Source organism: Ammospiza nelsoni, chromosome 11 (assembly GCF_027579445.1).
Source record: "Ammospiza nelsoni isolate bAmmNel1 chromosome 11, bAmmNel1.pri, whole genome shotgun sequence".
Lineage (NCBI taxonomy): Eukaryota > Metazoa > Chordata > Aves > Passeriformes > Passerellidae > Ammospiza > Ammospiza nelsoni.
In genome coordinates, this window is record NC_080643.1 from 5,937,448 (window position 1) to 5,954,992 (window position 17,545).

Below are 17,545 nucleotides of genomic sequence, written 5' to 3' on the forward strand. Positions count from 1 at the left end.
TCTTGCCAGGGTTGGAGTATTCCCTTTCTCAAAGCCTGTGTGCAGCCAGACTTGCACAGCACAAAAGGCACAGTCACAGCTAAAATCACAGGCACTGATCAATGAAAATAGAAAAAAAAGTTTCAGTATTGTGGGAAAGGTCCCATCACACTTAGATTTCTGTCATTTGCACACTACTTATGAATGCTATGATCTGCCAGCACATGCCACACTACTTGAGAGAAGATAGGATACAAAGCACAAAATGCAGAACAATTTTGTCCCTTTATTAGTTCAGCTTTTAGAAAAGGGATAGCTAAAATATTCAAAGCCATCAGCCCAAAGTCTATAAATAAGTACTTTATCTCTTCTTTGCTGAACTAAAATCAGCTCTCCCTAAAGTGTCCAACTTTCCTGTTGAACTGAAAAGTCACATCCTCCAACACTGAAAGTTTTAGAGTTTGAAATACCTAAAATCTTAACTTCATGTCTGATGTGAGTGGCTGTCTTGTCTCTGTTAAATTGGGCTCCTGCAAGCTGATCTTGCAGAGCTTACCATGCTATAAAGCCCTGGCCAATTATCCTGCTGGAGATTTTCATTCCATTACTCTGCGGATTTGTCTGACTCATGCTTCTGCCTTCTCCTCAGAACAGGCATTAATAACAACTTTCTTCTCTGACCTAGCCAGTTATTCTCCTGGAATCCACCCCAATACCCTTTTGGAGATTCCCACTCTTCCCTTAAACTGAAACTGGTTAAATGTTTCAAACAATGCTGCCAGGGTAGAGGGATGAAGTGGCTGATTCGTGGACAGAGATAGACAACAGCGTTGTCCATCATGTCTAAAATGCCTCTTTTTGTGCAGAAATAAAACCCCACAAGCATAAAATAAAGTAAAACATACACTTTCCTCTTTTATTTTAATTAAAACACACTCAAAAAGTCATTCTACAGAATCATGATTTGTTAAACTGTAAACTTGCTTGTATTTGAGCTTGCTTCTTCTAAGAAACAAGTTCATACTAGAAGAGAAGGGTAAATGAACTCCCCAGAAAGATAACTCCTGAATTATGAAGTTTTCCTATTTGATACATCCCAACAGCAGATTAAAAAATTCCAAAGTTATTAATATGAGGGGTCAGATGCTAATCACAGATGAACCACACACTTTGCTCTTATCACAGAAGTACCTCAAGTGGTAACACACTGGAATTCCAAGTGAGCTTGGAATTCACCTTGAAATACCTGTCCTCACCTTGCCCTGTGGAGTCACATGATCTCCTCTCCCCATTGAAGTGACAAATTTTTAAGCCTTTCAAATCTCCAGACCTTTAATCCTAATGTACTCTAGAAACTTGCACAAGGACAAAAGCAGCTCCATCACCTCAGCTGGTGAAGATCCAGAGCAGGGTCATTGCCACCAGCTGCCAAAAGATCAGGACATCTCCCTCCCATGCTGGTCCTCAGTTCTCCCCCTCACTTCCTCTCTGAAAGTCAGGGTGGTTTGCTGTCTTGCAAAGTAGGAAAAAAAAAGAAAGACAATGCTATCACAAATAGCCAATCCAGAACAAAAGGTCAGAAAGATAAGAGTGAACCCACAATTTACAGGCAACAACCCAAAACTTTCACTAATGTCTTGCAAAGCCCATATTGTAACCATAACAATATCTAAATATTAAATGGGAAAGGGCTGTTGTCAGCTCCCTTCTCTGGAATGCGAGCCAAGCAACTTTATTCTCACCTCCATGGAAAAGAGATGGAAAATTATCTGTGCTGAATCCAGCCAGTTTGGCATTCCTGAGGGAAACCTCATTGGTCAAACAGGGACAAACTTAAACTTGTCCCATAAAACCACATTTGCAGGAGCTTGATGGGAGAGGTTCAGAGGGGGAATTCTCTTCAGCAAAATTTCTTGTAATTAATACACTCACTCTATTAAACTGACATTAAAAAATCTGTACAGTTAACTCTGGGCCTGCAAGACACACCAGGTTACTACTGAAAATGGAGACTAGGAACTTAAAAATGCTGCTCCTTCTCAGAGTTACTTATACCACCTTAGAATATTAAAAGTAACATTTCAGAACATCTGGTTTTCCTTTCCACTCCCTATGATATCACGTTTTCCAAGCACATTTGGCAGCTCACTGTAAAGATACAGGCAGACTAAACACAGAGGGCAAAGCAGAGTCAAGATGAAAAATTCCAAATTCCTGGATGCAGTCAGTGTGGTTTCTATCTCCAGATTTCAGTTACACAAGTGGCATAATGAGGGCTTTTCCCCCATTGCCAGCTCATGTATCCTTCAACCTTCTCCTTCCTTGATGAGATGATACACCATGTATCTGCCCTCTAGAGTTTTGGATGTGCCTTTGTAAGCAGTTTTTAATATATTAGGGGATATTCAGAGTCCCTATACAGTGAGATTCAGCTGTAGGAAAAAATAATTATGCTTAACATGGTGAGATTTTGTATGTACTTTTCTTTATCTCACTCTGGGAGATGAGATTAGCTTTCTACATTCCTCCTGCCTAAAAGGAAAAAAAAAAAAAAACAAACAAATCAAAACACTGCTACAACCCCTATCTTTTTATTGCTTGGCTTTGTCTCTCCCAGCCTGGAACTGGAAAAATGGACCAAACCAGTTCCAGGGGACTCTTTCTGCTGTAAATTTCCACAGCCTGTAAAAAATACAGGAAAGTGGCTGTTACAAAAACTCTAAGTTCCCATTTGACTGATTTTTCAAATATATTTTATCATATCTTGAAGCAACCTTTGTATCTCTTCCTCTTTACCTATTCTGTTATTTTTAACAGGTCACATTCAAAACACAGATTAGTCACCACAAACACATTTAAGATTTGCACATACTCACATTTTTTTGGTGCACAAGAAGGAATCTGACTCATTCATACTCACCAGTGAAAGAGCAGCAAACCTAGAAATCTATCAACACTTTCTTGCTCTAAATTCTAATTTCCCTGTTTTGTGAAAAACCAGTGTGGAAATGCAAAGACATGCCTTGAGAATCCTAACATGACAGTCTTTGGCTTAATTCTTCACACCGAAAAGCAATTTAAATCATGAAGTATAAAATGGAAGAAAAGTACGTATTATCAGAAAAACTACTGACAAAATAATAGTCCCAGTGGTAATGCCCTGATTGAAACTTAATGACTAATCAATAAAACTGCAATTATAACTTTCACCCTGATGCAATTTGGACTAGTTTATATATTTCTATTGCTCAACTAAGACTTTACATAAAACATACATGAGAAGGTCTTGCTTTGTGCTAGTTTATTACTGATTTGTTGTAGCAAATCTCTAAGTATCTATCTATCTATCTATCTATCTCAGTTATTTTAGAGCTTAGTCCTCAACTCACACCCATCACTCCAAGAGAAGAAAAGCTATCAAAACCAGGAAAATTAGGTGGAAAATGGCTGTTAAACATTGTAGTTCCCACATGATAAAGTCACTTTGCCATTTCAGTGGCTACCATTACACATTTCTGTATAATGGTACATAGAGCAGTCAGAGCCAAGCACGTGGGACTGAGCAGCTCATTTACCTGTGCTGCACCATCTCTGCCAGCCCCAACACAAAAACAGCAAGTGCCTGAGCTGTAAAGGGCACAGACCAGCACAGGGAACAAAAGGCAACAGGCTCTGTTGGAAGGAGTCATCTGCAGCCAACTGGGCTTTGGCTACTGCTGATTCCATTACTGGATTGTGATTTTCTCACAGGATCCTTACAGGCACAGGGAGTGTACCATGAATAACCTATTCCACAAAGAAGAGACTTTTTCTTCTGCTGGATTTTATTGCAAAGTGCTGGCATCACTGTCATTTTGCTTGATTCTGCAATAGCACTTGAGAAGCTCTAAACACCTCCTGGCTCTGCTGTTCCATGACACATCAGGCAAACAAGGAGTTTTAGGGCTGTGCATTTGTGGTAAAACACCTCCTGCTGATTTCTAACAGCTTTTAGAGAATCTTCATGGAAATAAGTTCTGTGCATTGCCTTAAGTTAAGAGTTACAACCTGACAGCACAGGCTCTAACCAAGCTCAGAAAGAATCCACCTGAGGCAGCAACACAAACAAATCCCACCCAGCCCTACCTCTATCACCTTCTATCTACCCTACCAGAGAGGTTATAGGTGCTGCACTCCTCTATCTTCATGTCCTTGGTATGTTAAATTAAGTTTCCTGGCTAAATCTCATTCAATCTAATCAGTAACATTTCCACAGAAGAATAAAAATTATTTGGGTGTCAAAGCTGATCCCACAGAGAGCAGGGAGAGCTGAGCTGCTTCCCATGGAAATAGCCAGGTTGTGCTGCTGTAGTAGTGAGGCACCTGGTGTTCAGCTGAAATAAATGGCATCTCCACACTCCTGGTAACCACATACACCTAAGCTAAGCCCCCATGGGAAAGAAAATAAAAAATCAGTTAATAAAAGCAGTACATAAAATAGTATGGAACCACAGACACAACAGATTCTTCTGCACCATGGCATCAGCTAAGTTTGAGTTGCAAAAGAGCCAGAAAAGCCTGTTTGTCTCCACACAGCCCATTTCCTTACTTCACACCTGCAGAGACCATCTGCTCCCCATTTTATCAGGACACACTGTGCCAAAACCAGGAGAGCAGAGGTGGCCAGGGCTGGCAGGAGCAGTCTGGGGTGTTCAGAGCTCAACACCCAGCCCCAGACACTGTGCCAACAGTGAGAAACCAGGCTGCTGTGAGAGCTGTCACAATATATGACACCAAACCTCAGTTCCCATAACTGAATGGTTTCCTCCCCTCCCCTGGACACACAACAGATGAATTTCCTTCTTACCACTTCCCCAAGGGAGGCAGCCACCATGTGTGTTGCAGGGGACAAGTAAGATGAAGATCCATGGGGCAGCAGGGATTTCACATTCTCGTAGGTGATAAAAAAAGCAGCAGCTGAAATTCAAGAATACATGCAATCATTGCACTGCTCCTCCATCACAGGGCTGTAGTTAAAACCAGGATATTTTTACACCAAAACAGCACATTTTGAAAAACTGGTATCTTCCATATCCATTGATAGAGTAGAGGGATCACCTCTTGGTTGAATTGAATGAATGGGTTTTTTTTGACGGGGGGAAGAAGGGAAGAACAAACAAATCAGTTGATTATTGAAAAGATAGACAATCCCAAGAAACATAAATTGATACAATTCTGTTATCCTGCAATGTACAAAACTGTTTCAGTAGCAGTTTATTAATAACTTCTTCCTAGCTATTGTCAGCTAAATATTTTGAATTTAGCTCCATAAAATTTTTCCAAGCTTCTGAAGGATTTGTAAAAGTTCTGTGCAATGAACAAGAAATGAACAAAACTAAACTGAGCACAGCAACCTGAGCTGTTTATTCACTGCAACAGTCAACTACAAAGGCACTTACACCTTAAGGGTTATTCCTTTTCCTAAAGATAATTTCAGTTCTCAGTCATACGTTGGAAAGATAAAACTACAGTGCAGATTTTGGAGATGTAAATACTGAAAAAAATGACATGTCTTGAGGGGGAACAGATTTTAATTGCAGAGAAGGGCCATGTGAATTGCCTTCTACTAATCAAAAGATGCTTATCACCTCAAAAGGAGATAACAGAGCAGCCAAGATAAAGAACTGAATTTTTTAATATCACCTTATGAAGGACATCAAACATCTGAAGGTGTCAGTGGATTTGTCAGCAAAGTTCTCCTAACATTTACAGCACAGATTGCTGTTTTTTCATCCCTCCCTACAAAGACAAAATGGACAAAGGCATGAGGAATTTCAGATGCTTTTTCTCTGCAGGGACTAAAAGTATTTACTTTTGTAAAACCTTAGATTCAAAAATCTTCCTGATGCCTTTACAATATAAGTGTTGCTGTTTTGGGGAGATGGGCAGAGCATCCCCAGGGCAATTAACTCAAACACCTGCAGTGCTCAAGCACTTTGAAATTCATTTCCAGTGCCAAGAAAGAGTGTGGATCACGACAAAAACGTCCAGGACAAGCAAGACACAAGCTCCCCTCAGAATCCAGAAATGCTTTAGTGTGCTCCTGTAAGTAAGGACAGGCTTATATCCAGAAATGCTTCCAAGGAATCAGGGTTGCAAACCTGCAGCAGCCTTCACTCCAGTCTTGTTCAAATTTGCCCAATGCTGGAATTCTAGAAACTGCTCTTCAAAGGCACCCACAGGAGAGGAAGCCTTCAGACATGAATGTCCTATGTGACACAAATTACTACTTAAAGAAGGCAAAGCACAATCCAAAGAGAATTTACCATTTGGAAAGGATCCTATTGCAGTGGAAGGAACACCAGCATAGATGCCACGAAAGCCACCAGCTTTCCTAAATCCTTGAGGACTCTGAAGTCTTGTTTTTACAGTATCCAGGGGAAAAAGGATCAAGTCAACACACACACCAGCAACTCCACCAGCCTACAAGACAAAACCATGGAAAAAAGTGAATTAATATTCTCATATAAGTGGTGCTTATGTGGGTAACTGAGGCATGTGTAACTCAAAGCACTGCTGACTGTAACCTTCCTGAGGTCAGTTTATAAGCTGATAGTCTTTCACAAGACTCAACAGCTTCCACAGCTGTAACAAGGAGGATTCAACAAAAGAAAGTAACAGATATTACAACTTTTAAACCATTTTAAGGTATTTTTAAAACAATCTCAGTGTTTTGAATAGTGCAAGCAAAGCAATGCAACACTTCCCCATCCACAGAAGAGCCAGACAGTGGATGTCACTTTTGAAGAGACAGCACAGAATGACCAAACTCTACAGCATTTGAGTGATAAAATCAGGGAAAGACTGAAGCAATTCTACTCCCCACCTTAGGCATCCCTAGAAAGCACATTCACATTTTTCCAGCAAATGTTTTCATTTAAAGTATTCACACTCTCTCATTGCCTTGTTGAACAAAGCCCAAAGTAAGCCATCTTTTTTCATTTCTTTTTTGATAAAAGCCTATAGAAAGAGAAAATGGTAAATCATTGAAAGGTTTAGATTGGAAGGGACCTTAAATATCTAATTCCAGCCCCCTGCCATGGGCAGGGACACCTTCCACTATCCCAGGTTGTCCCAAGCCCTATCTAACCTGTCCTTGGACACTTCCAGGGATGGGGCAGCCACAGCTTCTCTGGGCACCCTGTGCCAGGGCCTCACCACCCTCAGAGTCAATTTTTCTCTAAAATCTAATCTAAACCTACTCTCTGTCAGTTTGAAGACGTCCCCCCTTGTCCTGTCACCACGCGCTCTCTCCAACTTTCTTGTAGACTCCCTCAAGGTACTGGAAATCACATTAAATAAAAGGAGTTTTCAAAGTCATAAAGGGGAAGAGTTTTATCCAAAGAACTCATAAAATAAAAGCCTAAAAAATTGATTCAACTAGGGCTCAATCTATTCCCATCACTTGTGTTCCTAGATGAGTGGGATTTTGGGGTTTTTAAATTACCCCGTGACATGGCTGATTGTAGAAAAAAATTATTTCACAAAAACATGAGGAAAAGGCTGAAATCAACAGAAAAACTGATTCAAAATAAAACACCATCAATAGCTAACATCAATCCATTATGAGACATTATTTAGCTGCAGAGCTATTCAGAAAACACAGTTTGAAGGCTACCTCATATAGATCCCAAAAAACAGCTGCAGAGATTTTTAACTCTGAAAACAAATCACATGTGTGTTACACCAATGATTTTTTTTCAGGGTAACAGAGGATTCAGAGAGGTGTTCACTATCTAGCACTAAAGGTTTAATCAATAAGTTAATTACTCTTTTAATCTAGTTGGCTATTTTGAATGCATTGATTCTTCTTCACTCTTTTTCATCAAAATCCTTATCTGCTCAAAATAGCATTGATCAGACTTAATCAGATTTAATCTGGCCATCTGTTAAAACATGAATCAAAAGTTACTAATTGCTTCTTTAAGTTTTCAAAGTTCTGTATCTTAAATGTCATTTAAATTCATGAGGTAGCTGACAGAGCACCTGCCAGGGGGTGACAATAGTTGTGTGTTTGCAAAAACTGCAGAAAAGAGAAATGGCTTTTGGTTCATCAGGCACCTGGAGCACATCTCCTCCCCCAGCTGTCAGCAACAGCAGGGTTAGCAAAAGAACCTTCACCAGGAGATGGAGCAGGATCAGAGCTCACAGGGCTCTGCAGCTTCCTCACAAGGGTAATGGAGGGGCAGCTCCAAGCTCTGCTCTTGATCAGGGACAGGACCCAGGGAGCAGCTGGAGCTGTGCCAGAGGAGTTTGGAATCAGGGAAAGGTTCTACCCCAGAGGGTGCTGGCACTGCCCAGGCTGCCCAGGGAATGGGCACAGCCCCGAGGCTGCCAGAGCTCCAGGAGGGTTTGGACAAAGCTCCTGGGCACAGGAGTGTCTGTGGTTTTTTTTCCCAGAAGCTGGGATGGATGATCCTTGTGGGTCCCTTCCAACTCAGGAGATGCAATGACCCCATAAACTCCACCACAATGATCAAGCAAAACCAGGACCTAATTCCAGCTCATGGAGGCACCACCTCACTGCTCACACCCACCTGCCTCAGAGCACTGGGGCAGGCAGCTGAGCTCTCCTCTGCTGCAGCTTTCCCCAAGGCACTACATCCCTGATTTTCCACACAGAACCCACTGGGTGTTTTCAATGGAGCTGTGGTGACTGGGCTTCACCCCCTTGCTGAGCCCACACATGGAAAAGCAGTTTTTAGGGAGGGCAGTGCTTCACAGAGTCCACAGGGCCTCCCTGTGGCTCTGGAGTGCTGCTGAAGCCACAAACTGTGGCCATCCCTCAGCACAGCTCAGCTCAGCACCTTGACAATGCTCAGGCAGGACATCTGCAAAACGTGGAATATGTAAAATTTTTCCTAAGTAAGGATGTTCCTTGATGTTAGGGCCTTGTAACTTTCCAGCCTGATCAACAACAAAGGAGTTAACTGTTGAAACAGACTAACCAACAGGCTCCATGTGATGTCCTGTGTTAGAAAGCCAAAATACTTGTCAGTAGAATTGCTAATTTCAGGGCTGCATGTTTCGATAACGTCAGACCTAGAGGGATTTTAACAAATGCAGGGCAGAAGGATGTACCACTGATGGAGACAAAGGATGCAGAATTTATGGGCCACAAGGACATTTGGCAGAACCCCAAAGAAAAGGAAGAAATTAATAAAAGACAGCTCCTCAACTGAGCAGAATCAGCTCCCACTGAGCAAAAGGGAATTCCAGCAGGGGCACATCACAGGAAACCCACTGACCTAAAGGCAGAGAAAGACTGAGCCTGTGGATTAATTACCATGGCAAGTCAGAGACTCATTAACCAACACAAGATACAATACTAATTAATAAGATAACCTGTGAAAATTGTAGCCAATGAACATTAATGCTTTTATTCGTTAAAGGACAGAAATACTGAAAAGTTTTGGTGGTGGCAATATACATTTTTATGTATTTGCCAAGCAGAGACCCTTTCTGCACAAACATATACACACAAACACACACACACACACATATATATATATACACGATATATATGCAAATATATATATATGTACATATATATTATATGTTTAAAATATATGTATACATATTACATATATGTGCATACATATGTACATATATATATATTATTTAAAAACATGTGTGTATATTATATATAAAAATATACATCAATACATACACATATAATAGAGACACATAATTTATATTCCCTAAAAATACCCCTACTCTGTTTGCGGACCGGGCTCCTGCACACCGGGTATAACAGCCTATTTCAGACCCGCTCACTCACCGCCAAGGCCGCCCAGGACTCCCGCGGCTCCATGCAGGGCTGCCGGGCCGGGATCAGCGGGACCCGTCCCGGCACTCCGGGCCTACCCCGTGCGCACACATGGGCGCAGCCATATTGCCGTCCCGGCCCGCGGTCACGTGGGCGCGGCTATCTCTGCGCCTGCGCGGGACTCGGCGCATGCGCACAGCGGGCAGCTCCCGGCAATTAGCGCCAAGTGTTAATTAATTAGTTGATTAGTTGTCGCTTAGCGACAGTTTGCTCTGCGATACCGGCACAGCCGCTTTCGGCTCTCCCTGGAGCCCCTGAGGTGCTGGTGCGTGCGCCAGAGGTGCCTGGGATCTGTTTGGAAAGCAAACAGCTTATCCATGTGCCCTGGAAAAAAAATTAAATCCTGAAGGAAAAGAGTCCTGAAATCCTGAAATCAACTTTTTCCTCAATTGGTGTTGATGCCTTCAAGCTGAATTTTCTGTCTCCAGGATGAATTTTCTGCCCTTTTGTGAACGTAACTGGGTCAGATAACATCTACAATAAAACTTTGTGTTTCCAGCGTTGCCTAAGGTCATATTACCCAAATCAATGTGCATTAGGCAGGGGGACAATATATATTACATAGGCGGGTTCGTGTAAATTTTATCATATAATAGATGTAGCATTTTACCCGTTGGGGTGCTCGATTTCTGGCAACTGCCACCTTGCACTGAGTGTGAAATAAACAATGTTTCCTTTAGAAATTAAAGTATTTCTGTGTTTAGAGAGCTGCTAAAATCGGCAGCAGGGTCTGTAGCACAGAGGTGGTTTACACCTCTCTGCTTCAGGTAGCCAAGATTTTGTTTAAAGATTATATTAGAAGTTTTGACTGATTTCCAGGCTCACCCTGAATCCTGCATGTCTTGTGCTTTTTCCTTGTGGGTTCAGGGTTTTGTAGTGATCCAAATTAGTTCAGGTCCTGCAGAGAACTCTGTGAAAAGGACGGGGTTCTGCATGTGCTTCCAAGACATTTGTAATATTAAGGAAAAACTTGCTACAAGAAAGAGAATATACAGGGATGACAAGCAATTACTCTCACAGAATATAAACGAGGTGTTTATTCCTATGTGTTTCTCTGGAGCTGCATTGAAGACAATATTTAATGTTTGGACTCAAATGTTTATTATTCCTTATGAGTAAAACAGTCTCACAACCATGAGTTTGACAAAAATGTATCTCTTGTTACAAAGGCTTTTAAGACTAAACTATCCAATTAAGAACTGACACTTGAATTATTTTCCCTTTTAACCCAATAACTGATCCCACAGAGCCCACAGTGGGGACTTTTCTGCCCAATTACAAAATGCCACCCAAACCCATGAAGGAGAAGGAAGATGAAGTAAAGAAGAACCTGCCTCCACCCTAAAACCTCCATCTTGCTTCATATTTATTTCTATATTCTAAAATCCCAAACTCCAAGTTTTCCACCCTGTGATATTACACACTTCTAACCAACTACACACCCCTAATTCCAGCACTATCAATCAATTTTGGAGGCCTTCTTCACAGAAGATGCTCAGATCAAATGCAGTGCTGTCTTGTGGGTCTGTGCCTTTCAGCACAGAAAGTTTAAAATTCTCAGCATCCAGGATTCCATGAATTCCCATGCAGAGAAGTGGATCAGCTGTTTCACTAGGAAAGGTCAGATTTTTATGTGTGTCTTCCTATGACACCCATGGGTGAAGCTCTTTGAGCTCATAGAAAGCTGCTATTCATTTCTGAGCATCTGAATGATATCCATCTATCTATCTATCTATCTATCTATCTATCTATCTATCTATCTATCTATCATCTATCTATAGCTATCTATCTATCTATCTATGAATATGTATGGATATATTAATATATTTTATATTAATATTATATATTCATATATATTAATATATATGAATATATGAATATATATATATCTCAATATTATTGTACACGTGGTTATACCACCACATGTACAAATGGCCACTGCTGCCAGGATTTTATAATTCATGGCTGTGTTATCAGAGAGTGACGGTTTTGGGCCATCCATGTGAAGATGGGAAAGGCTGCCAGGGGTTTGGCTCTCCCCATGGTTACACACAACTGGAGGGAGCACCACAGGGTGGTGGTCACCCTGGCTGTCCCACTGGGAACTGGTGGCCGTCATCCTGGTGGTCAAACTTGGAACAGGAATGGTGGCAGCAGCAGCTTCACAGCAGAGCAACACAGGGGAAAGGCAGAGCAATCAGCAGGGAAATTCACCCCAAAAATAACAAGCTGGCCTTCAGTAAAAGGACACACTCATTTTTGAGTTGGAGGTGACTCAATTCTTCTGCAGCTCCAAAGAATTCCTTTTTTCTAAGGAAAACAGTGCAGGAGAACAATGTGGATACTTGCAGTGCTTTCAAGGCAGTAGAATTTTTTTTTTCCCTTACAGAAAATAAATTGGAACAGCTTCCATGAAGAAGAGGCATTGGCTACAGAATAAAGTGGAAGCTTTTGTGGAGATTTAAAAATAACCAAAAGTAAGGAGTGCACTGGCAAAGTTCTGTTTTCTCAGCAGTGCTGGAAAACTCAGAGACTGAGGAAGGGAAAGGCTATGAAAGCAGATTGGGAGACAATGTGGTAAACTTCAGATTTGCCAGATTTTGTTTTGGAAGCCAGTGCTTGATGATAGGTGACCTCATGATGGGAATTGGATTGCAGACTTTGCCAGCTCTTTACCCAAACATCTAAAACCTTTCAAAACATTTTTTTCCAGCAGACCACTTTAATCCAATAAATTATACTACCATGTACTGTGTCCCAATTCAGTCTGGTGCTTGGAGCTGCCCATAACTGAATATTCATGAATTCCAGGCAAACTTCATGTTTTGCTGTGCTCTTGCTGTACCTGGATAATTAATTTACTGCACAAATACAGCACACTCAACTCTCCCCAGTGCATTAACCTTGGCAGCTTTAACTTTTAAAAGGCATTTACTTAACTTTTTTTCAGTTGATAAGGATAAAGCAATGTTGGTGGTGTTACCTGATTCCAGACCTCTCTAATTACACTATTGCCAGCATTTCCTCTGCTGCTGGAGAGGGTTTTTGTACTGGGAAAGATGATTTTATTTTTCTGAATTAAAATAAGCTGCCCAGTATGCCCAAATACACAGCAGTAAAACACTTGTTTTGGTAAAGAGATTTTGGCATTAAAAATTAGAGGATTTTTATTTTATTTTACTGTGGGTGACTCTCCAGTGAGTTATGAGTCACAAAAATGTCAATATTACAGCTAAAAGGTCTTTATCAGACAGATGTTGAGACAAAAATACACTGTTTTTTCTGTACTAGCTATTTGTATTGATAAATGCAAATTTAATTACTCTCTATTGGTTTCACTTGGCCTGTAACCTGTCCCTTATGTCATTTCTGCAGGGAATTCATTATTAATTATTTCCATTTTTTAATTTCCAAAGAATATCACTTGACTTTTACAGCCTCTTCAGTGCTCCCTAAGTCTTCGTATCACACCGGCAGCCACCCCAGCCCAGGTTACGGGCTCCCAGCGGCTGCACGCCGCGCTCCAGCCGCCGCCCCGCCGCCCCTTCTGCCTCCCGGGTTTATCTCCCGCCGACGAGCCCGCCCCGCCGCCGCCCGTGGCCGCTTTCCCGCTCCTGCCGCCGCCGCCCGCCACCGCGGCCGGCCGCGGGCCGAGCCGTGCCTCCCCCCGCCTCCCCCCGCAGCCTCCCGCCTCCGAGCTGCCGGATGGCGCGGCTCCGCCGCCCCCTGCAGCCACGGCCTGCCCGTCGTTCCCTCCCACAGCCGCAGCCTCATCTCCCGCGTCCGCAGCTCCGCGGCCGCCCGCGCTGACCAAGTGATGGAAGCCACGCATGCGCGGTTGCTACAACCCACGCACCACCAGCGATATCACTCCGTGCCCCCCACCCAGCCGCAGCACTGCTTCCGGGATCAACCGCACGCATGCGCAGTTCTATCTCAACGGCCCCGCCACGGCCCCCCACTGCTTTCGCCGCAGCTTTGGTGCAGCCCGGTCCCGGTTCCGAGGCGCTGCGTGCCGCTGTCCGGCCACAGCCGGCATCCCCGTGCCCGGGCACGCCGCTTCCGCCTCCACCGGGTCCACAAACGGCAGCACAGCAGGCTGGCACTGCAGCGCCTTGCATGTATCCTTCCGCGTCTCTGCCTCTGCCGGACCTTGAGAAGCCGAGCACAGCCGCATCACTGAGAGATCCCTCCGCAGCGCGCAGCCCTTCACAACCGGTGCTCGATGTGCCGCCGCTGCCACGTCCTGCACCCCCTCCGCTGCGTCCCTGCCTCCGCCACCGCATCCCGCAGCCGACCCGAGCAGCTCCGGATCACTGCCGCATCTCCTGCAACACCCGACCGCGTTTTCGCCTTCCACACTCCCGGCACCGAGTGGGACTACTTTGTGTCACGATTCGTCCGCGCAGCCACATCCAGGCTCACAAACCGTGCAGCGAGGGGGGGGCCGGGGTGGAACGTGACAGCTGCTTTAATAAATACAGGACAGACAGAGAATTATTTTGCCCCTGCAAATGCCAACCCTTTGATCCCAACACAAAATAATTCCGAAAAAGAACTGTTTCCAAACAGCTCCAAAGTCCCCCCAGTGTTTGGGACTGATTTCTCAACCCAAAATGATACACTAAACCCTGAAAATCCACCAGCATTAATCCAAAAATTAGAACATTCACAAAAATATTTTTATAATTTTCAACTAACAGACTTGCAAAGAAGAAAGTCTAAATCCTTTAGCTATGCTTGTGCTATTCAGCCAGCAAGCTGGTGGTGCCAGGACATGGGTGGCTATCCCGCCTCATGAGATAAAAAGATTGTGAAAAGCAATAAGGGACAGTGGTATCTGCTCCCTGTATTTTAAGCAACTGCTGAAAAGTACCCTGGAAGGACATACACTCACACCAAATGACTGTAAAAATCTTGCTAGTCTTGAAGAACATGCAGGCTGAATTTGAGTCTGATGCTGCAGCTTATTTCTCAGCCATGCTTATCTCTACCTCAGACACTGGATATTGCAATGGCATTACTCATTGTTACAAAGCTGCTTTTCCCTCAAAGTACAGAGTAATGATTATTTGAATATTAGACAGCAGCATCATTCCCTCATTATTGTTTATAAAAGCATCAGGAGAGAGACATGGATTCTGCAGTGTGGCTGACAGAATGGGCTGTAAACCTTCAGAGGGAAGGGAATCTTTCACTGTTTAGGGTGTCAGAGTCCAGACCTTAATTCTTCCTGGGCCTTAGCAGGGAGACCCAAGACCTGGATCACATGTCTTATGATATGAGCCTTAAGACTTAAAAAACTCCTTTTTGCACATTGCCCATGTGTCGGTTTCTCGGCTGTTTAAATGACCTGGAAAGGCCCAGAGTGGCCTTGGGCAGCCCGCGCTTCAAAGGACGAGAAGAGGCTTCAGGTTCTTTCTCGGTCTCGGTGTTTATTAATTGTTTATCTAAAAGATTTTCTCTCGGCCCGACAGAGGTCTGCACAGCAAGCCAGCCATGAGCACACTGCGAGCCCCCGGGGCGGTCACCTATCTTTATACTCAAAGTTACGTATACAATATTTATCAATTTTCCCCAATGCCTTTTACCCTTATTAACCAGTGCACTTTTAGTAATAACCAATCCCAAAGTGCCAACATCACCACAGAAGATGGAGGCCAAGAAGAAGAAGAAGAAGGAGGACAGGACACGCCCCAATTCCTCCATCTTACTTCTTTAGACCCCCCTGTACAGAAATCTTAAACCCTGTGTTTCACACTAATTAACTTATCCCTTCACCATTTACCCCAGTGAAATCCTCCTATCCTCATACAGGTGTCGTCTCCTGTGTAGGATCAAAGTCCAGCCACCAGACACTTCTGGCAACATTCCAGGACTCCCGAGCCCCCCAAGGGTGGTCTCGGTCACTGCACCTCAGTCCTGAGGTGCTGAGAATCCCACACCCATGGGGTGTTCCCCCAGGGATGTTCCAACCAGGAATGATCAGGAATCCCAACCAGGAATGAGCTGCCAGAAAAAGTCAAGGAATGAGTGCACAGGAAAAGCAATAAACCCTCCTGGCCAGGGGTATTGTCCCTGCCTCTTCCCAAAGCTCTGCCTGCTCTCCTGGAATGGAAAATGCCATTTTTCACCCCCATCCCAAAGGCTTTTACATTCTGTGTTTGTGTCCCACTGGCTCTCCCCCTTTCTACAAAAGGCATTCAATTAATCAGTGATTCCAAAAGCTGCAGAGAGGATTTTGGCACAGAGTCCTCACACAAGCCTCACCCAGCAGGAAACCACACTTGAAATTACTGGAAATGTGATTCTAGAGGAGGAAGAAGGGGTGAATGTTGGACAGCACTGCAGTGTGTGCAGAACCAGAAAATTCGGGCAGGCTCCAATTCCAAGATTTCCTTGGCTGCAGGCACGTCTCTTGGGATGAGTTTTGGATGAGGAGTTTTGGAGTTTTGGATGCTGGGAGTGTGATGGTGCCTCACATCCAGCTCAGCTGCTCTCCATCAGGGTGTTTGCAGGTGGGAAGCACTGTGCAGACCTGGGCTGTAATATCTGCCCACAGCAAGCACAGAGACTACCATTAAAGTGCCATTGCCAGCTCCAGGAAATTCATTACAGCTCTGCTACAACACTGATTTTTTTTTTTTTTTTTTTTCCCTGAGGTGCCTCAGTCTCCAGAGACAGGTGATGTTAGAGCAGTCTTCATTTCATTTAGTCTTCATTTTCATTTTGAGTGAAAAGCTCAAAGCTCTACAGGCAAAAATATAAAGAACCCAAGCGTGTTGCATTTCTCAGCCTCCTTAGATTTTTAAGGCAGCCCTTGGTTTTTTGTCTCTAAGTTACAATTTTAATGGTAGTCTGGTGGGTTATCAGCACTTTGCTTTAGTTTGGGCTGTATTGTGCTTATTAAGGAACATTTGTTTGTTTCATATCAGGAATGGTCAAACAAGGGGGCTCCTTTGGCATTCCTACCACACCTGTCCCCAGTGTGGATGTCTGAGCACCTGAAGTCTAAGGCAGGCTGGTTTGCTGTCCTGGGAATTAATTCCTGGAAATTCCCATGGCACAGGGGTTAGAACTAGATATTTAAGGTCTCTTCCAACCCAAATCATTCTGTGATTCTACAAAAGCTTTGATCCTGGTTTCTGGAAGAAGCAGGGGCCACAGTTCCATGTTCCAGCTGTAATACAGGGATGGCTGGACTGTGAGCAGTTATTACAGTAACACCCATCAGAGCACCTGGCTCTCTGAAAGAGCCCTGCTATTTACACAGAAATAAAAAGAACCTGAAATCTACCATTTCCAGATGGTTTTCTCTTGAGTGGCTAAATAAACTCAAAAGCTGTAAGTTCCTCACTTTCCAGGTCTGTGTCTGTCATTAAATAAAGCACATTGGAGCCATAATGTGAAAAAAATCAGACATCTGCAGTAAATGAAGCGGGGTTTTGGACTCACTGCTATCCCCCAGAACCCAGCCATGGCAGCACTTAAAACAAGACCTTTTTACCCCCACGTGCCCAGGAGGTTTCTTGATGTAAAGGTTCTTGGGGTCACAGCAAGCATTCTTTCATTGCTCAGTGCAGAGCTTTCAGATACCTCTGTGGCACTGACTCCTTTATTTATCACCTTCTGTCAGGAGAACTGCTGCTGCATCAGACAGGTCACAACCTTCTGTTCTTCCAAGCCACTGTCCTGTCT

The 17,545-nt window shown here is 43.6% G+C and overlaps 1 protein-coding gene across 1 annotated transcript in view; it reads right to left on the bottom strand.

The window, feature by feature from the left end:
- Positions 1-9,933, bottom strand: part of SLC25A26 (solute carrier family 25 member 26) — an 81,644-nt gene extending 71,711 nt beyond the window's left edge. The window contains exons 1-3 of the mRNA XM_059480174.1: positions 9,800-9,933; positions 6,285-6,441; positions 4,826-4,935 (exon numbers count right to left, since the gene is read on the bottom strand). Of these exons, the coding sequence (XP_059336157.1) occupies positions 4,826-4,935; positions 6,285-6,441; positions 9,800-9,832 (300 nt within the window). The 5' untranslated portion in view covers positions 9,833-9,933. The remainder of the gene's footprint in view (positions 1-4,825; positions 4,936-6,284; positions 6,442-9,799) is intronic.
- Between the last annotated feature and the right edge of the window lie 7,612 nt (positions 9,934-17,545).